A 22,024-nucleotide genomic window follows, 5' to 3' on the forward strand; every position below is an offset into this window, starting at 1 on the left:
CGTGGAAGATAAGCTGACATGCAGCAAACTGGAAGGCAACCACACACCCGACACACGGGTAACCAACAGATACACAAGACAGGACCAACTAGGTAGAGAGAGTGAGGTTAGTTACTTCACATCAAACAGCTTTCTATAATGATTACACATAACAGTCATTACAGACTACATTCACAACAAACTACATTCAGTCAACACTGAACTACATCTAACAAACCAGCAAAGGACATTAAAATAAGTAAGAACAAACAAGGAACAGGTGCCGCTCGCCAGCTGAAAGTTGGCATGATCAGCGTTCCCATGGAAACAATCAGGGTTCCCATGGAAATGCTGATTCCACGTGCCAGCCGCACCTGAAACACATGAGGGAGAAAACGTCAACACGCTTGGAACAAACCAAACAGAACATGGAGCATGAGTGTCCGGATCCCGACACAGACCAAAACCGAACCAGACAGGAAGTCAGGATCCAGACACCATGCCCCGGACATGAACAAGACCGACCAAAGAGCACACAGCAGTAACTCACAACTGGGCCCGTGCGCTCCCACAGAGAACGTACACGAAACACAAGACAGACAGGGAACAATGATGCCATGGTCCCGTCAGACAAAAACCCAACCTGACACTGTGACAGGACCGTGACATCACCAGAGAGCACACGGCGGTAACTCACAACCAGACCCGTGCGCTCACACAAAGACAGGACACGAAGCACAAGACAGAACATGGGGCGATGATGTTACGGTCCCGTACTTCAAAAACCCAACCTGACAAGGTGACAGGACCGTGGCAGTATTCAAGATGTGATCTGAACCCATGCCCCAAGTATTGTTAGTGCCTTGCTCTAAGTAAGCTACAGGAACCAAAACCAAAACAGGAACCTCTCAAACTGTACACTATATAAGGTAAAGCTATATGCTTTATGAAGGAATAAACATTTCCTCAGTGAGGATCTTACATCACCTTATTTGACAGTTATATTCTTAACCCACAGATAACCAGATCTGGCAGGTTATGTAAGTGTGTTAGTCAATGTGAAGACAAGCATTCTTTGCTATTATTTGACATCTCTCCTGCCCGGTTCTCTTACAAATGACACATCATGAATTGTGGGCCCTGGGAGACTTTTTGGGCCACAGTTTTTAAGCCACAGTTCTGTGGTTTAAGTCCAACAAGAACCCAGTATGCATGTTTTACATTCCAGTTCCCTGTGCCTTAGAGTTTTGGCAGAGCTTCCTATAAGTTACATTAGCCTGTGCCAGAGTTTACTGCTCTGTTTACTTATTTGTCTATTTGCTTGTTAACAGCAGAACATCTCTTTGATGTTTCGCTCAATGACAGCTCAGTGGAAAGAATGCGGCTGCAAATGTAGTAAATGGCACTAATAATAAGAGCCAAAACTTGAGAAAAAAAAAAATTATTTTCTTAGTATTTTTGTCTTGTTTTCCATTTAAAAAAATGAACATCTTTCAAGGAATAGTCCGTGTTTAATGCAAGTTAAGCTCAGTCGACAGCATTTGTGGCATAATGTTGATTACTACAAAAATGTATTGCAACTCATCCCTCCTTTTCTTTAAAAAAAGCTACATTGAGGTTACAGTGAGGCACTTACAATGGAAGTATATGGGGCCAATTTTTGGAGGGTTTAAAGGCAGAAATGTGAAGCTTATAATTTTATAAAAGCACTTACATTAATTCTACTTTTAAAACCCTGTATTATTTCAACTTTAAAGTTGTTTAAATATAATTTTTGCGGGATTACATGGTTTACAGAGTTTTGCAAAAAAGGTTAGTAAGTGAATTTATCACTCTAAAATAATTTTTACATGCATATTCTATACTTTTAAAACATTATTTTAATGTTTACGGATTGGAACCATTCATTTCCATTGTACATGCTTCACTGTAACCCTAGATTTTTGCTTCTTTTTTTTTTAAAGGAGGGAAGAGTCGACAAACATTATGCCTTGTGTCTTCGTTTTTTTCTTTTTTTTTTTTTTTTCATAGAAGAAAATCATACAGGTTTGAAACAACATAAGGGCAAGTACACAATGACACTTTGGGTAAACTACTAGGTAAACTATTCCTTTAATAACATGCCTTAAAAAAAAAAAAAAAATATATATATATATATATATAGGATATATATATATATATATATATATATATTTGTCTATATATATATATATATATATAGACAAAGGAACTTCACATGTGTTTCTAGGATTCTCTGAATGTTTGCATTGGAAGGAGAGGAAAGTTCAACTTCGGTTGTTCGTGCAAAGATGTTCTCAAAGTCGATAATTAAGAACCAAGCCTGATGAATCATAGTGTTTTGAGAACGTTTCTGCCTTCTCTGTCTTGGAGAAGTGACGACATCAAACCGTAAATCTCACAAAGCCTTTAAGTAATTCCTGTTTAGCGTTAGCACTGTTTAACAGTTTGTCAACATCTTTTCCCATAAAAGCTCTGCTAAAACCACAACGCCTTGCCTTTATCAAGACTGACCTTTATAATGAGTTACATGCTTCTTTGGGCTTGGGAAAATTAACTCTTGTTTTTTTTTTTTTTAAATGCTTTTGTGTTGCTGCAACAAAACTGCTGTACGTACTGTATGTTATCCATACCATATCCACAATTCCATATTGGTACAAGAACATCAATATAAACTTCTAAGATTATTGCCAAAGATTCTCTTCACATTTGAACATTGTAAATAATACTTATTTGACAAGCATTGTATGTCAACAAAAGTGTAACGAAACTCAAGTATGGCAACTTTATGTGCCACAAAATAATTTCAGCCATTTGACATGTTAAAATATGGTCTTAGTTCTGTTGCATGAGACGGGATTTTTAAGAATCCAAGTTCCTATAATTAACCTTCAGTGGAGAGGCCGTTTTGGACAGAAAATCGTTTATTGCATAGCAGCACGCCACACATACTTTGGGCATGTGCAACCTGCTGTGCACATGCCCAAGAGTTTCTTAACCCTGCAAGATGACTTTGTCTCTGTTTTATAACGTGGCATGTGAATACAAAGCAAAGTCCATTAGAAGAGTACAGCAGAGCTATGAAATCCTATTTGAATACATGCAACAATCCTGTGAAGAAGCTTTATCCAGAATAAGCGTTTAAAGTGGGCTGATTCATTCACCCCATAGGTGTTTAGGAGGACGCTGTTTTTCAGACCTGCCAAGCCAAACCCCATGATGAGCCAAGGCTTGTCATGGACTAGCACAATGGAAAAACACAGGTCTCCTTTATTGAAAGCTGAGCAATATAGTGTCCTTGATCATACAACACTACTGTTTGAAAACACCTGTGATGTACAATATGTCGATTTATAATGGGAGATCTATGAGTAAAATTAGTTGCTTGTGACTCGAATTCCTGTAATCCTTGAAGCATTGTTCACTTGTTTACAAACAACACTGTGTTGGCCATGTAGGTAATTTTGTACAACTCTAATACCAATGGCTCAGTCATGGTGCACAGATTCTGATTGTTGAATCAGCTCACATTGGCTCCCAGGCTCTTATGTAACAAGGGCAAACTCAGAAGAGGGCAGACTGCTGTTGACAGGTTCTCGCATTATCTCAATGGACGTCAATGCTGGGGTGTGAAAGGATAAGACAATAAGGGCAAGCACCTTGGTGCACTGCTCACTTCTGTGTCATCCTATAAACAACTCATACTTATGCCAGCTACATCATTCCAAATGGAGTTGCTCACAAACAAGCAAGGCAAGAATACATAGGTGGAAATGTATTCATGAATGTGACACTCCTTTAATTTTTCATCCATAAATGCATAGTTCCCAAAAATCCTCTTTATTCCATCTGTCCTCCCTGTTGATTTGATTTATTCTGAGACAACATGCATGGACTGAAATTTGATTCCAAATTCATCCAGTAATTTGAGCGACTGGAAAAAATAATGGAAATTCATTGGTCAAAAGGTGTGGGTACCCTTTTGTTTTTGTTCTTTTCATGACATAATGCAAGGTTTGAAAGAGTTGGTAAGTTATTTCACTCCAAGACCTTTAAGACATGGAGGTCTATAATATACCTGGAGAAAGTTATCCATTAAAGGCAGCAAACAGCGAACAATATAATTTCATTTCACTCTTGTAAGAGCCCTGCAAAAACTCTGACACTGTAAACCTCCTGAGACCCCGCATCCACATGTGTGAACATTACTTTTTGGCTTCGCCATTGGCTATGCATAATTTCATTTCATTTAAACTGACTAATCTCAGTTTAGGAGACTCTAGGCTGGCATTAAAGTGTTAAACTTTCGACGCACCGAGTCATGTGACAAAACAACATGGCCCCGATCTCAGCATTTGTCTTTGGGAGAAACGGCAACAAAACTACATCTGGTAAGAAACCTCATTATATTTTCACGTTAAAACCTGTTTGAGTCAAAAGAGTAGTCTCTTGTTTCATCCGATATGCCATTTTAAAAATGTCATCGATTTACCTTGGTAAATATGAAGAAGGCTGTAAAAAAAATCTGCATTGTTTATCCTTTTGATATTTCATTCAAATAAATCACAAAAATCTAACCTTTAATTGAAGTAAAACAATTGAATCAGGGGAAATATCTCATTATTAAATAAATATTTTTCTCCAAAACACATAGACCATAATTACTGGCACCCTTTTATTCAATACTTTTACAACCTCCCTTTGCCAAGATAACATCTCTGAGTCTTCTCTTATGATGCCTAATGAGGTTGGAGAACACCTGGCAAGGGATCTGAGACCATTTCTCCATACAGAATCCCTACAGATCCTTCAAATTCAGAGGTCCATGTCGGTGGACTCTCCTATTCAGTTCACCCCACAAATTTTCAGGTCAGGGGACTGGGAAGGCCATGGCAGAACCTTGATTTTGTGGTCAGTGAAACATTTTTGTGTTGATTTTGATGTTTGTTTTGGATCATTGTCCTGCTGGAAGATCCAGCCAGGGCCTATTGTAAGCTTTCTGGCAGAGGCAGCCATGTTTAAAAAAACAATTCTGTTGGAATTTGATAGAGTCCGTGATGCCATGTATCTGAACAAGATGTCCAAGACCTCTGGCAGAAAAACAGCCCCACAACATTAAAGATCCAGCACCACATTTAACCGTGGGCATTGGGTACTTCTTTATCTCTGTGTGCCAAACCCATCTCTGGTGTTTGCTCTTTTTTTTATCTGACCATAGAACCCAGTCGCAGTAGTGTCTGGCAAACTGAAGACGCTTAAGTATGTTGTTGGATGAGAGCAGAGGATTTTTTCTTGAAACCCTCCCAAAAAACTTGTGGTGATGCCTAATATATATATATATATATATATATATATATATATATATATATATATATATTTTTTTTTTTTTTTTTTTTTTTTTTTTTTTTCACTGTGCATGGAGACAATATAGACACACATCCTTTTCCAGTCTGATTCTTAAGATCTCCAGTTGATTGGAACTTGTTAATTATTGCCCTGATGGTGGAAATGTTTTTTTCACCTAATTTGTAATGCCTAATTCCCAATGCATTCTAAGTCCTCATGGTGGTGTAGTGACTCGCCTCAATCTGGCTGGCGGAGGACGAATCTCAGTTGCTTCCGCGTCTGAGACCATCAATCCATGCATCTTATCATGTGGCTTGTTGAGCGCGTTGCCACGGAGACATAGCACGTGTGGAGGCTTCACACTATTCTCCGCAGCATCCACGCACAACTCACCACACGCCCCCAAGAACGAACAACATTATAGCGACCACAAGGAGGTTACCCCATGTGACTCTACACTCCCTAGCAACCGGGCCAATTTGGTTACTTAGGAGACCTGGCTGGAGTCACTCAGCACACCCTGGGATTCAAACTTGTGACCTCCATGGGTGGTAGACAGAGTCTTTTACCACTGAGCTACCCAGGCCCCCGGAAATTGGCATTTTCAATGCTTTAGCTATTTTCTTAGAGCCACTTCCCATTTTGTGAAGCTCAACAACCTTTTGCCACATATCAGAACTATATTCTTTCTTCTAACCCACTGTGCATCACTGGAGAAATTAACTTGCTAGTCACAACTGTTTCCCCAAATCATAGTAACTAAGTCACATATCCATCATTCGAACCACGTTAGTTATACAACATGTCGCGAAAAACTATGCTTCTAACCACAGGTAAAGAGCTGTAGTTTAAACCACACAACTTTGTAATACTCTTTGCGAATGTTCGTTGGATTTATGGTTTGGGAAACACAAAATCTTTTAACTATGTTGGTAATGATGGAACTTGCAAACATAGTTGGCTAACGATGCTTTTGAGAAACACACCCTGTATGACTTTTTTTCTTGCGTGGGACATAAAAGGAGATGTTAGGCAGAATGCTTGCCTCAGTCACCATTAACTTTCACTGTGTGAGAAAAAGATGAATGGTAACTGAGGCTAACATTCTGCCTAACATCTCCTTTTGTGTTCCACAGAAGAAAGAAAGTAATTTAGCTCGTTGTCCTAGGTCATGGACTCTAAGGCACCCCAGTGCCCTCAATAAGCATGTTTGTGTTTTGGCTATAGCATAGCTGCTCGGGCTCAGTGAATGCCAGTGCTGGGTGGGCTTGCAGACAGTGCCTGTCAGTACCCTGAACCCTATTTCTGGGAAAAGGAGCACCTTATACCAAACAACAAAGCCTGGGCTGGCCCCCTGCCTCTGGCTCACTGTCAAAGCTCCACTGGCCCAGTCACAACAATGCTGCTATTCAGCCAGTCAATTAAATGGATATTATACACCTCTGTGCGTGTTTGTCTGACTAGGACAAGTAAATTACTGGACAAGCCTCTGCCATGCAGACAATTGACCTGTTAAGTCATTATGAAACTGGATCCACCTGTTGCATTCTATTACAATATCCCACTTACTGGCTGTAAGTCATTTATTACAAACAGCTTGTGTTAAGGATATTGTTCAGTACATGCAGAACTGCATGTGTACTCGGCATAATCAGAATCATCAGTGCAAATGACTTGTTCTCAAAGCATGAGCTCAATGGCGCTTTAATTTGCAGACCAGCTGCAGAATTGAACACATCACATCAAAAGACTGCACCTTATTCATATAATTAGCTGAGACATTATCAATTAAAGCTTTGTATGTATGACAAGGAAAATTGATGGCACACAGTGTATGCCTTTGAGTTGCATTAGTTTATTGCTGTTCACTATTCTCTTCTTGCTGACCTACTTTAACTTAAAGGGATAGTTCACCCAAAAATTAAATTTCTGTCATCATTTACTCACCAGCATGTTGTTTCAAATCCATATATGTTTTTTTCTTCCATGATACACTAAGGAGATCTTAGGTAGAATTTTAACCTCTGTCACCATTCACTTTCATTGCAACTTTTTTCCATCCAATGAAAGTGAATGGTGACTGAGGCTACAATTCTGCCTAGCATCTCCTTTTGTTTTCCACAGAAGAAAGAAAGTTAAATGCGTTTTGAACAATATGAGGGTAAATGAATGATTTTTGGATGAACTATCCCTTTAATATACAGCCCTAATGTAACATAAAACAATGGCTTTAATGCTTATTTGGAAATATAGGGTGAACTATACAAAAAAAAGATCTTAATTGCATTAAATCACAGCATTGCAATCAGATTTTCCACATTGTCTCTGAATCCATTTGAATGGTTTGGAAATGTGATCAAATCAGCATTCAAATTCTTGCTGTTCTTTTGAAACAGTACTCTAACAGAAGTCTTACTGAAGTGTTCCTACTTTTGTTGACACAGCTGGGAGTGGTCAGCATGCCTTCAGATTGTGGTGCAATGTATGTAGCTGATCTCATTTATAGTAATGACCAAGTCAAATAAATAGGTTTGTGAGCACTGGGGAATTGACTGGAATAAGGCTCAGAGGATCCAAGCCTATGGCTCCTCAAAGCCTTGATTTCTTCACCCTAACACAGCCTGACTTTTTCAAAACAACTTTAAAGGAAAGACCACTCAGCCAAAACCACTGGCACCCTCATGACCCCAGTCTCTTTTATGTAACAGTCTGCTACATGTTCCCTTCTGGAAAAAAATAGGCAGGCTTTAGGAAGATCTCTCAAAATATGGTTTTATCCTGTTAAAATTTTTGTCCTGTGTGTGAGGTATCACAGACTTGGCTGTAGACAGAGGTTCATTGTTAGTAAGGAATATTTTTTTGGCATATAATACAAGTCCTTCTCATACTGATCTAGGTTGCTCAAGTCGCTGCTCCTAAAATCCTTCAAACTCTTGAGAAAGAACAAAAAAATCTCTCGAGCTCTCATGTGGCGAGCATTAGCTTATTATGGCCTGTGCAAACCTCACTCTTTCCTCATGTGATGTGCCGGATGCCTTTTATTAGCACTAGTGGCTCCCTCTTCTAGGCTGGCTGGATGTGTGACCATTTAAGTGATTTTGTTTTGTACCTGTGTGTGTGCAAATTTAGGTCTGATAGAGTTATTTACTCTAACAGATATTCTACTGTATGTTGTTGCCTAAACAATTTGAATGAACCAGCCTAAATTCTCACTTTGGGATGGAGGATTGAGAATGAACAGTTTTAACTTTTGGCATTTGTTTGGTCAGTGGGGAGGGATATTGTGTCAGTCAGAGTAAGGCTGTAGAGGGATGCTTTTTCATTGGTTGAGTGCAAATACATATGCAGTGGTCAAAAAATTTAACACTTCATTCACTCTGAAATATGTACAGAATGAAATCAGATACAAAGTATTAAACCAAGTGTCATGTGCAATCCCAAAACATTTCCTCAGAGCTAACTTCACTACATTTTCAACAACATATCTGTTACACTTTAGAATACTGTTCCTTCATTAATAGGTAACTATGCAGGATTAATGCAGGACAAATGAGTAGTACTACATTAACACTAAAGTCACTACTATTAACTAATATGCAAACACGATTACCTAATCAGTAAGTAATTACAAACTGATGACTGTAGTAGTGTAGTAGCTAATCAATAAATACTGAATTTTATTTGCCTCATTGAGAACTAATAATTAAATATGGCTAAATTAATATAACTATTAATTGTATATGGGTCAATGAAAAATAAGGATGTCAGATATGTTATATATAAACATCTTTAAAAAAATCTAGTTTAAAGGTTTCAAACATATTTTTTAAGGAATTTTTGTTGTTGTTTACAATACCTTTTTTGAGTCATAGAATATGTTTGAATATGTTTATCATAGAGTAGGTCGTATTCCAGTCATTTTCATATTTAGCAGTTTTATGTATTTTTGAATAAATTAATAAATCTAGTTCATAAAACTATATGTCCATCAAGCCTCTGATCCAATCAGAATTAGTGATACTGGATGTTGGAGCTGAGGAGGCAGGTGGGGCTCAAGCGAGGAAAAGAACGCGGTTCTTCTGTGTTGATCCAAGCTCACGCCACTCCTCCCGAACACGCACTGCAATAAACGTATACATGCTATGTTTAGTTCTGTTCAGATCGAAAATAGGCACATGGAAAATATATTTTAGAAGCATTTTAGTGGAAGTACACAGACAGATGGAATCGGCCTCGGAGAAGCATCGTTGTCCGGTGACTTTTGGAGATCAGCGCACTTTCTGTAGACATTTATTTTTATATTCATCTTGATTTTTTATTTTACGTTGAAAGGTAATGCTGTGAAAGCAGATTGTGGAGTTAATGTTTATACTAATTGCCATGGCCGTAAACTTGTGGAAGGCCTCCAGCAGTCGTTCACAGCACACAGCCTGTGTAGTAGGCTTAGAGGTCTGCACAGGCCTTAAAATCAGAATCAGAATGAGCTTTATTGCCAAGTATGCTTACACATACAAGAAATTTGTCTTGGTGACAGGAGCTTCCAGTACACAACAATACAAAACAGCAACAAGACTTTTAAAGAATATTAAAAAATTGAATAAAAAATTAATAAATATTGAAAAGAAAATAAAGTATAGAAAGAATACACAATAGACAATATATATATACATACATATATATTTACACATACATACACATACATATACATATACATGTATATATGTATATATGCACACACATATACATACATACATACATACATACATACATACATACACACAGACACACACATATATACATACACACATATACATACGTAGTGCAAATCTAAATACAAATCGGTTATATATAGTGCAAGGGAATGTAATGGCAGAAGAGGTTGGATGTGTTGGATAATATAAAAAGACTAAGCTGTATATTGCACATTAATTATTGCTCAATGGGGCAGTTTTAACTGTTCATGACAAGGATAGCCTGAGGGAAAAAACTGTTCCTGTGCCTGACGTTTCTGGTGCTCGGAGCTCTGAAGCGTCGGCCAGAAGGCAACACTTCAAAGAGGTAGTGGGCAGGGTGAGTGGGGTCCAGAGTGATTTTTCCAGCCTTTTTCCTCACTCTGGAAGTGTATAGTTCTTGAAGGGAGAGCAGGGGGCAACCAATAATCCTCTCAGCAGTCCAAACTGTCCTTTGTAGTCTTCTGATATCCGATTTCGTAGCTGAACTAAACCAGACAGATATTGAAGAGCAGAGGACAGCCTCAATGACTGCTGAGTAAAACTGTATCAGCAGCGCCTGTGGCAGGTTGAACTTCCTCAACTGGCAAAGGAAGTACAACCTCTGCTGGGCCTTTTTCACAGTGGAGTCAATGTGGGTCTCCCACTTCAGGTCCTGTGAGATGGTAGTGCCCAGGAACCTGAGTGACTCCACTGCTGCCACAGTGCTGTTTAGAATGGTGAGGGGGGACAGTGTTGGTGTGTTCCTCCTAAAGTCCACAATCATCTCCAACGTTTTGAGCGTGTTCAGCTCAAGGTTGTTTAGACTGCACCAGACAGCCAGCTGTTTAACCTCCCTTCTGTATGCAGACTCATCGTCATCTCGGATGATGCCGATGACAGTGGTGTTGTCTGCAAACTTCAGGAGCTTGACAGAGGGGTCCTTGGTGATGCAGTTGTTGGTGTAGAAGGAGAAGAGTAGTGGGGAGAACACACATACCTAGGGGGCACCAGTGCTGATTGTACAGGTGTTGGAAGTGAATTTCCCATCCACAAGCTGCTGCCTGTCCATCAGAAAGCTGGTAATCCACTGACAGATAGACGTGGGAACAGAGAGTTGGAGTAATTTAGTCCAGAGAATAGCTGGGATGATGGTGTTGAAAGCCGAACTGAAGTCCACAAAAAGGATCCTTGCATATGTCCCTGGTCTGTCCAAATGTTGCAGGATATGATGCAATCCCAATGTTGACTGCATCATCCACAGACCTGTTTGCTCGATAAGCAAATTGAAGGGGATCTAGAAAGGGTCCAGTGATGTCCTTCAGGTGGGCCAACACCAGTCTCTCAAATGACTTCATGACCACAGATGTCAGGGCGACAGGTCTGTAGTCATTAAGTCCTGTGATTTTTGGTTTCTTTGGGACTGGAATGATGATTGAGCATTTGAAGCAGCAGGGAACTTCACACTGCTCCAGTGATCTATTGAAAATCTGTGTGAAGATGGGGGCCAGCTGGTTAGCACAGGACATGCAGATGAAACGCCGTCTGGGCCTTGTGCTTCCTTATCTTTTGTTTTTGAAAGACACGGCACACATCATCTTCACAGATCTTAAGTGCAGGTTTAATAGCAGGAGGGGGGAGGAGGGGGGCTGCAGGAGGTGTTGGTGTTTGTGTGAAGTGAAGGTCAGAGAGGGTGTAGGGTGTGAGATTAGGCCTTTTAAATCTACAGTAGAACACATTCAGGTCATCAGCCAGTTGTTGGTACACCACAGGGTTGGGGGTAGGAGTCCTGTAATTTGTAAGTTGTTTCATGGCACTCCACACTGATGCAGGGTCGTTAGCTGAAAACTTGTTTTTCAGCTTCTCAGAGTATCTTCTTTTAGCCACTCTGATTTCCATATTCAGTGTGTTCCTGGCCTGATTGTACAAGACTTTATCCCCAACTCTGTAAGCATCCTCTTTGGCCTGATGAAGCTGCCTGAGTTATGCTGTAAACCATGGTTTGTCGTTGTTAAATGTTAAATAAGTCCTAGTAGGGATGCACATATCCTCACAGAAACTGATATATGATGTAACAGTATCTGTGAGCTTGTCCAGATTGGTGTCTGCAGCCTCAAAAACACTCCAATCAGTGCAGTCAAAGCGGGCTTATAGTTCCAGCTCTGCTTCATTGGTCCATCTCTTTACAGATCTTACTACAGGCTTAGCAGATTTTAGTTTCTGTCTGTAGTTTGGAAGAAGATGAACCAGACAGTGATGAGAGAATCCCAAAGCTGCTCTAGGGACAGAGAGATATACATCCTTTAATGTTGTGTAGCAGTGGTCCAGTATATGTCTGTCTCTGGTTGGACATGTAATGTGCTGTCTGTATTTGGGCAGTTCTCGTGTGAGGTTTGCTTTGTTAAAATCCCCAAGAATAATAATAATCCGGGTATTGTTGTTCTGTGTCTGTGATATGATCAGCCAGCTGTTTCAGCGCGGCATTCAAACACGCATTTGGCGCGATGTAAACACTCACCAGAATAAACGAGGAAAACTCCCATGGCGAGTAGAAAGGTTTACAGTTAATAAAGAGCGCTTCCAAATTAGGACAGCACATCTTCTTTAATGTTGTTACATCTGTACACCAACTTTCATTGATGTAAAAGCATGTTCCACCGCCTCTCGTTTTCCCCGTTAACTCCGCAATGCGATCCGCTCTGAACAGCTGAAAGCCCGGCAGATGTAACGCACTGTCCGGAATGGCTTCACTCAGCCAGGTTTCTGTGAAGCACAATGCTGCAGAGGTTGAAAAGTCATTTTTTGTGCGGGTGAGGAGATGTAGTTCATCAGTTTTGCTAGGAAGAGAGCGGAGATTCGCTAGATGAATACACGGCAGCGCTGTTCGAAAACCCGCGCCGACGGAGCCTGAACAACGCACCTATTCGTCTCCCTTGCCTGCGTCTCTTTAACAACACAGGCGCGCCTCCAACTAAAATGCCCAGCAAAATGTCTGAATATTCAAAAACCGGGAAAAGATTGTCTGGTATATGCTGTCGAATGTTCAGCAGTTCGTCTCTGGTAAAACTGACTGGAAAAAGATCACAGGACAAACAAACAAAAACAACAAAACAATAGGAGCGCTCCACACCAAGGCGGCCATCCGCAGCGCCATCATGATGATATCATGATTTCTAGTGAATCCCGAACCTAATGAAACCCGAATCTGACCCGTACCAGAGACCATGTGGCCCGACCCTACCCAGCCCGAACAATACCCTCAGATTTTAAGCCCGAACCCAACCCGAACCCGAAATCGCTTACTATCTAATTTCTTCTCCTAGCAAGTACTGTTGCAATAGGCTGTATGTAAGCAAATAGGCAACATTTGTAACAGTATTGAAACAGTAAACATACAGTTTTAACAAGGCACAGCAGTCCCTTAGTACACTAGTGCAGAAGGGAAAAAAGCATTGCCTTACCGTTTATTTGCTGAAACTTCACTTGGTGTAGAACAATCTGAAATAATATGAAACAATGCAACAGTCCCCTCTATTCAGCCTGAACATGTTTAGAACGTTGAATCTTTGTGACAACTGCGCTGAAAACAATCTAGACGCAGTGCAAAGAATGAAATGGAGCGCTGGTGTCTCAATATGCGTTTATGACAATCTGAAATTCTTTTTAACTTGACATGGTTTATAAAATATGGCAGTCCTGCGCGAGACACAGTGCAAATGTCAAAGACATTCATCCAGCATGTGTTTACATAGGAAAACAATGGGAAAACAGAACAGATGCACGCAAAAACACATTATGTGTGAACGGCCCCTAAATCATCTGTTCGCATTTGTCTGTGAGTGAGAACGTGTGCACGAAACAAGTTCGGTAAGCCTGTTTATTTTTTCATTAATTACAAACCCGAACCCAACCCGAAGTCCTACTTGAAAAACTGACACTAACTTGGCCCGAAACCCATCGGGTTCTTGGGTCCTGTTGGGTCCGGGTCGGGTTGCAGACCTCTAAGTAGGCTGCAACTGTGAGAACCTTTAAAAACATGATATCCTGCTATAGGTTTGACAAAAGATATAGTAAAGCAGTAATGTTTATTATGCATTTTATGTTCAATGAATTTAATGTCATAGAAAGATGTTTTGAATGTGTTTACATGTTTATGTAACTGATTTATGTATCTGATTAAATTAATAAATCGTAGAACCAAATACTTGAGTGTTCAATATTAATGGACAAGTAACACCTTAGTTACTTTTAATGGTTTATAATGCATTTTCACTTTATAATACTGTTCAAGATCATTAGTAATTCCTTCAGAAGGATTGTGGTAACATTTGAGTCATTACTAGTGGGTTACCATCTTCACTTTAGAATACTGTTCAAAATGGTCAGTAACTCCTTTAGAAGGATGAAGTCATTACCAGTGGGTTACCATGATCTTCAATTTAGAATACTGTTCCAAATGTTTAGTAATTACTTCAGAAGAATGTGGTAACAGTAAAGTCATTACAAGGGGTTACCATGATTTTCAAAGTGGTTATTAATAGAAATCTAACCCCAAAACATACAGTAACAGTGTACTCGTTTGTAATGGTTAAGAGAGATATCCAGAAGAACCATATAGTTCTATGAGGTAAGTTGGCTAGTAATGATATTCTACCAGGCAATGTAGTAATTTAGAGGGGTTATTCCTTTAAGTTCATTTCTGGTTAAAGAGCACAAGAGGGACAATGTCCTACTTCTGTAAAGATGTACTTTATTTTTGTCACAAAATAGAATATAATAATTTTTCCCCCTGAAGGGGGACAAGAAATCTGAAAATAAATCACTGTAGGCTCAATTTATATGGCATTTGTGGTAATGCTGGCTGATGAGTCCTTTTGGTCCAGTATTCCTCCTTGTCCCTCCAGTGATTGCACCAAGTGCTGACCATGGCTGTGTTATCTTTATTAAATTGTGCGTGGTGAGTTGAGTGCAGTTGCCGCAGTGGATGGCATGATAAGATGCGCGAGTTGACGGTCTCAGACATGGAGGCAACTGAATCACTACGCGACCACAAGGACTTAGAGTGCATTGGGAATTGGGTATTCCAAATTGGGAGAAAAAAAAAACAGTAGTGATTAAGCGCTAATCATTTGTCCTGCATTAGTTCTTGATTAGATTAGCATTAATAATGAAACAGTATATTTATTTAGTAGTTCTCCAGGATTTATGAAAAAAAGAGTAGTTATTGATTAGCTAATAGTGAACTACTGCATTAATCTGTGTGCTATTACTAATTAGTTAATCACAGTTTCTTGTTAGTTAATAATAGTAACTAAAATATTAATGTTGTGCTACTCATTTGTTCCTGTGTAGTTACCCATTGATGAAGGAACAGTATTCTAAAGTGTTACCAACATATCAATTGTTTTATAATTTGATACCAAACAAAATTCTTTGTGAAATGTTTGCTTGAAAGATGTTTTTGTGCTATATTTCTTTAAGAAAATGCTGTTAAAAATATATATTATATCAGTGATCAATGCTTTTTAAATGTGGCTCCCAAAAACAGTTCAAATTACTAAAGCAGTGAAATTTCATAACAAAAATAATTAACTAAGCTCAAAACAACAAAACAGGTCAAATATCCAATATAAAATATTACTTTGCATGTATCTCAAAAGCACCGAACACGTCATTTGACTATAGTACTTTAACGTTTCATACACTGTCAATCATGTACATCACCGTTTCAGTTATTGGCTATTTGTTGCAAAGTTCAGTCCATTTGAGAGATCGACTAATCATCATAAAGAGAATCTGGGCTTTCAGGTGGGACAAAACCTGATTAAAGGCAGAGGTCCGATACGTAATAATATTCAGATCCAATGCAAATAGCTCCCATTGACTCCCAAAGAAGCATGGCATCTGGGCAGGACCCAAAATTATGTGTTTAAAGCCTCTCATCCAATAAGCATCCATATTTACTCCCCAGAAATGTAATTGTACAGGTATTTGCCATACCACTGACTTCTGTAGGTATGTAGAAAAAATACAGACATACAAAAACAGCTTGATAGTGATGTGTGATATGTTAGCTACACTTTTATTTGCTAAAATATTGAAATAGATTTATATAGATTATTTGTACATATATTTAACTGATCATTGCTGCATTTCTTATGAAAATTTAGGGGAAAATAAAGCAATCACCACTGTGTTATATTCTACAAAGACATTCATAAATTTTTAGGTGTGGCTTATGTGTCTAAATATTTTTTGGGGCCACTGCAGCCTAAAATGCTGGCAGAGTGTCTTTTCAACATGTTTGGGAGGGTGTAGATAGCATTTAGCATGCTTTGAAAACCCTGCATTCGTACATGGATTTTGTGTATGATTACATTTCCTAAGTGTTTATGAGTCATATTTTATTTTACACAGGTGAAAGGCCTTATTCTTAATTCTGTTTAATATGTTGAGCACACATAAGGCACCAGAAACATACCTTTCATTTAAAATCCCACAGATAATTCCCCAAAATACTGGCTCCCAGACATTGTAGCGCAAAATTATCATCAGCTGTCCAACTCCACTTGTCTGGGCCTATACCTCGTGCATGCCTGGAATTTTCAGTTGCATTTCTGAATATCAAGTAAATAGACTGCCATTTTAGCAATATGTCTTTCAAAGGAGGAGAGTTTATCAAACAGGATTGTTGGCAAGACCTCTGTAACTTCATGTCCTAAATTCTATTAAACAGACACACCTTTCTTATCTCTGGTCCTATCAATAACACAGTGTTCCCTTCTCCAAACATTAAGGACCTTTGTGTGAAAAAAATCAATATTGAGTCTGTACAGATTGGAGAAGTGTGAAATATGACATATTGTATATGGAAAAAAGAAAGAAAACAAATCACTAGAGTGTCAGTGTTTGAAGTATGCTGAAAGCATCCCATAGCAAAGAGCGGACCAACATAATACATAATTCCCTTTATTGTCATGGAATGCAAAAGCAGGCTAGTGTACAGACTAACAATGGCTATTTGATGGTTTTAGATCATAGGACTGTTGAAACACAGTGGATTTAGTAACTGAGACTGTGAAGTCTTATTAGGCCATTGATCGCAGGCAAACTGCTCATGTTTACATCCCGACACTTTGCTCATAAAGACAAGCTAATTATGTAGACAGTAACCTTTCACTGCCACGTATAAAATTGAGGACAGCCAGTAAAGTAGATTAAACATTAACTGGCACACTAGGAGTCTTAATTCAAAGGTGTATCAGTAAGGGAAAGAGGTAGGCCTATATTGTCCTGCCATAAAGCATTAGTTAAATGTGAAGTGTATAATTTCTTTGCCACTAGCGTTTCCAAACAGAATTGCAAAAAATTATGACTGTTTTCACACAGGTTTCACAAACACTACACGTTTATCAATGGTCGGAAAAACATTGGTCCCACCCCAAACACACATCATTGGTTGAGCCAATGTTGTTATGAAGTGGTGGTGGCATAGTGGACTAAAGCACTGAACTGGTAAGCAAAAGGTTGTTGATTCAATCCCCACAACCACCACCATTGTGTCCTTGAGCAAGGCACTTAACTCCAGGTTACTCCAGGGGGATTGTCCCTGTAATAAGTGCACTGTAAGTCACTTTGGATAAAAGCGTCTGCCAAATGCATAAATGTAAATGTAAGTGCTGGTTGGGATTCTCAAACGGAGCAATGTTATTATACTGCCAAAGAACCACAGTGTACACTTTTCAGGGGAATTAACCCTAAAGAATTGCTTACTTTTAGTTGTTTCTGTATATTTAGCTGGAATAGTAGAAAGTATTTTAACATTGCAAAAAATGACATACTTCAGCTTTAACTCAAATAGTGAGATTGGATGCTAAACAACAACTTTAGTGCATTTTGAGAATCAGAACATGCATTCTGTAAATCGGATTCCAGAGAAGACGTATGTAAATATACTGTATATGGTAAAAATTAATATTGATTACACCATATTTAGATCAAACCACAATTCACCAGGATTATTTAAATGTTTGTCCATTTGTGCTTTTTATCTATTTAATCTTCTAAATGCAGTAGCTTGAGATGCATTACTACTACTGGAGGAGTTGCTATTGCAACTCTCTTTTTGACATCCAATGTGTCTTGTTACTCAAGGATGTAATTCAGGATCCACATATTCAGGATTGGGGGAGGGGGGACACACCAAATGTTATAATTTAATAATCAACCATGAAAAAAAACCCATATCACTAGACCACTATTATGAATATTGGGGGGGACATGTCCCCCTCAATGTCTATTGTGGTTACGGCCCTGGTTATACTTATTTCATTAGTCATTCGAATGATCATCTTTCCATTCAAAATTGTTGTTTAAATATGAATTTTACATCCCCAAGTAAAGTTAAAATAGTTTGCTGACTTAAGATTTCGAGTCTGTGTTATTGCCTGGGTGGTTATCAGCCAATTTTACTACGTCAGAACTTGAGATAGCAATTTGAAGAGCAATGTCGTCTTGTTAACAGAGAAAAACGTCAGCGTCACCTAAGACAGTTTGACCGGCTAGCTATACTAATTTAACCCATGTCTCTGCTGAGCTCACATAAAATCACAGATTTCCAAGCAAGTGAAACCCAAAGGGTGCTGTGTTATGATAACAACATCTGGAATGTGTTCTTATCATCTGGCCACAAGCGACAATTAGTTACAGTTCAATTCCCTCTTACCTTGCATCAGCTGACCATTTCGCCAGTAGGCCTCAACTCTAATTCTCCTGCAGACTAAACATTCCAAACACTGTCTGAATTATCAAACTATCCTAGTGTCCATATACGTTTACTTTCTGTTTGGAGAGCATGTTTTCATGGAAAAATGTGCTGGGAGCTTAATCCTGATTAGGCATGTTTGCCAAATACCTGCTTTGTACGACTTGCAATCCATTTTTTTGGCACTAAAATATTGTACACTACGTCATCTTGTTCTAAAATTCAACATTGTGTACACAATCTGACAGCAACTAGATTCAGGAAAATGTTTCTGTTTATGGGATTTCTCATTGAATGCTGTTTTGGAAACTGCTGTGACCATTACATTTTATAAACATTTAAGAATTTGTGAAAGACCATGCCAGCAGGGTATTTAAATTGCCTATAGTTTATAAGTAAACGTGTTTGCTCCAACTGACTGAACTAAGGAGACAAGTTGGACTGAATGAAAATAAAATCCATGTGTTCTTTCTGCACCAAGCAAAAGTATATGTAGAACATTAGCATAAAAATATTTGGATGGGCCTGATGCTGAGATGTTGGGTTGAATAGGGACTGAAGGGCGTATTTAAGGTTGACTTACTCAAGATCCTCTTAAGTTTGCGCAAAGGCATGTTCTTCATACCAATCTACATATTCCTGGAACCCTACTGAGTCGGTGACAGTGAGCCACCTAGTTCTTTAATAACACAGTTGAAAAAGGCTACATTTAAAGCCACAGTCTTTCATGGTGTTTTTATCACCATACATCAAGAAGTGTAAATAACAGGTAGCATTTGGTGTTTGAATTAAGGTTGTGTAACATTTTTTAGTGTTGGCTCATGGTTGGCAATGAATAAGTGCTAATAAGTAATGAATCAATACATCTAAAGCCCATTAAAAAGAGATTGCAGATTTGGTTCAAAGAGATCTGCGTAGTGTTACCGAAACAAAATCGCATAGCATGACTCTTAAAGTCCTTAAAAACAAGAAGGTTTTGTAATTGCCGTTAAACTGTTGCTCACAAGGTTTTCGGAATTACATAAGTTAAAAAACACAGAATGTTCCTGTCACCAAACTCAAGACTCATAATACTTTTAACTTTGGTCATGAACTTGCAATCATGACCCCTGTGGAGCCTTTTAAGGTTTTAATAGCCTGAGCTAGTTGTGTTTGTGTATATGTGTGTGTGTGCAAAATTGTTTGCCAGAGCAGGTGTGTGTAGGAATGCATGTGTTTTTTACATACCTGTGGAAGTACAGCAGAATGGATAGCATCGTTTGGTCAATGTTGCTATTGCAGATGCCCTCATTGAGCAGGTAACACGGGTCTCGGACAACCGACTCCATGGAGTCCTGTCTCATGATGTTGTTCAGCTTATCTGTGTTGAGGTTCTGAAAGTGAAGCTGGTCTCGTAGCTGTCTGAAGTGGTTGATCGAAGTGGGACTGCCCAGGCTTGTGTGGCCTGGCTGGCCTGACTTAGGCTCATAGCCATTGGCCAGATCCAGACAGCAGCTGCAGCAGTCCAGGCCGATGGGTGAGCGGCACTCCTCGTTTGACATCAGGGTGAAGCTGGCAGGTGAAGCTCCTAACACACACCCAAGGGAGCCAGGGAGACGGTAGTGCTGGCAGGTCCTCCTCCAACTGCTCTCAGTACACACCACACCAGAGTGTGTGTGTGTGCGCACGAGTGTGTGTTTGTGATCTTGACAGCAAAACTCCCACTCACGTCCCGAGAAGGCCACCTTCTGAGAGCTTCTGTTCAAGTGTTCCAGGTGTGATGGGAGTAGCTGATGTCAGTTGATCCTTCTTGACAGTGCATGCAAGAGTGTGTGTGAGTGTGTGCACATGCAACACCGGTTTTTATGAGCAGGGGTGCCTGTTCGCTCGTACTGATGCAACGTGAATGTGTTTGAAAAAGAAAACCCAGAAGCTGCTTTTTTTTTCACGCTGTCCCCGGCCCTGCACTTTTCCCTGCCCATGTGCGTGTATACAGTGCAGACAGAGAGAGTGAGAGAGAGAGAGAGAGAGATAGGAGGAGGAGAAGGTTAGAAATGAGGGAGGGGAAAAATCTCTGATTATTCAACCATTCTGATCTGTTCACACAAAGGCCCCTCCCATTTCCTCTTACTCTGCCAGTCTCAAACTTGACATCACAACTAGGGGAGGAGCGAAGTTAGAAAGGGAGTAAAGAAGCATTATAGCATGCTTTTTAACATGTGCACCTCAGTGCTGCCAGGGGCAGAAACAGAACAAGAGTAAACTCATAGTACGTCTCCTGTTTATTTCACTGTATCACACACAAAAGCATTTTTCCCCTCATTGGTTCGGTCTCCCATTTCCTAAGGCTATTAAATTCTGACATGACTCATTTTCTTTGCGTGCAGTTGACACAAATGATGCTTGTGTGCAGCTTTCCGTGTCCAATGAGTGCCTTGTAGCAGTTTGTTCTTTCCCTTTTAAGAAGAGAGCATCTTGGCTCAGACGCCAATATCTCCATGGAAAAATGAAAACAAAGTCTGTTTAAAGTGCATATAGTTAATGATTAAAGGTCAGTAATCCAATTATCCTGTCTATTAAATTCCTCTGTTAAGGCAAGGTTTGGACTTTTTGTGAATTGCCTCAGATTGAGAACTTGTGCAAAAAGGATTTCTATCATACTGAAAATCATGATAAAGGAAAAACGCTGACATAACATTTACAAAACACTAGACACTGAAAATCTTTCAGTGCTCAATAAATTCTCAGAAACCACAAATACTTTCCAATGTTCAATGATATCTACACCTCTGATGACATGTTTGAAATATGTGGAAACATATGATTTCATCACATCTTACAAACATTTATCTAAACTCTCCGTCCCAATTTAGACCAAGCCACAGCAAACATTACCACTGTTAGTGCCAATCATCATAACTCTGTAATGTGACAATCCGATAATATTGGTGCATAATATGATGTATAGTGCTGTTTTGAGTTATATGTAGTACATAGTTCTTCAATGCAATGTCATTTAATATCACCTTAAATGTTTCCCTGTATTATCTCTTTAAATTAAATGTATTGTGTAATGAGACTTATCAAGAACCCCTTTAATAGAAGTTTAAGAAATATAATTTAGAAGAGAATATGTGAATTATGATTGCTTTATTGAGTGTGTAAAGCGGTTGAGACATGTTAGTTAGGGGCATTTCAGCACTTTGTCAGCGTGGGGTCACACTTGTTG

General features: G+C 39.2%; 1 protein-coding gene across 1 annotated transcript in view; it reads right to left on the reverse strand.

Moving 5' to 3' along the window:
• The window catches only part of LOC127413467 (TSC22 domain family protein 3-like), a 39,192-nt gene extending 18,385 nt beyond the window's left edge, over window positions 1–20,807 (reverse strand). The window contains exon 1 of the mRNA XM_051650647.1: window positions 20,044–20,807. Coding sequence (XP_051506607.1) covers window positions 20,044–20,357 — 314 coding nt within the window. The 5' untranslated portion in view covers window positions 20,358–20,807. The remainder of the gene's footprint in view (window positions 1–20,043) is intronic.
• Window positions 20,808–22,024: the final 1,217 nt, after the last annotated feature.

Source organism: Myxocyprinus asiaticus, chromosome 22, assembly GCF_019703515.2.
Source record: "Myxocyprinus asiaticus isolate MX2 ecotype Aquarium Trade chromosome 22, UBuf_Myxa_2, whole genome shotgun sequence".
NCBI classification, from domain to species: domain Eukaryota; kingdom Metazoa; phylum Chordata; class Actinopteri; order Cypriniformes; family Catostomidae; genus Myxocyprinus; species Myxocyprinus asiaticus.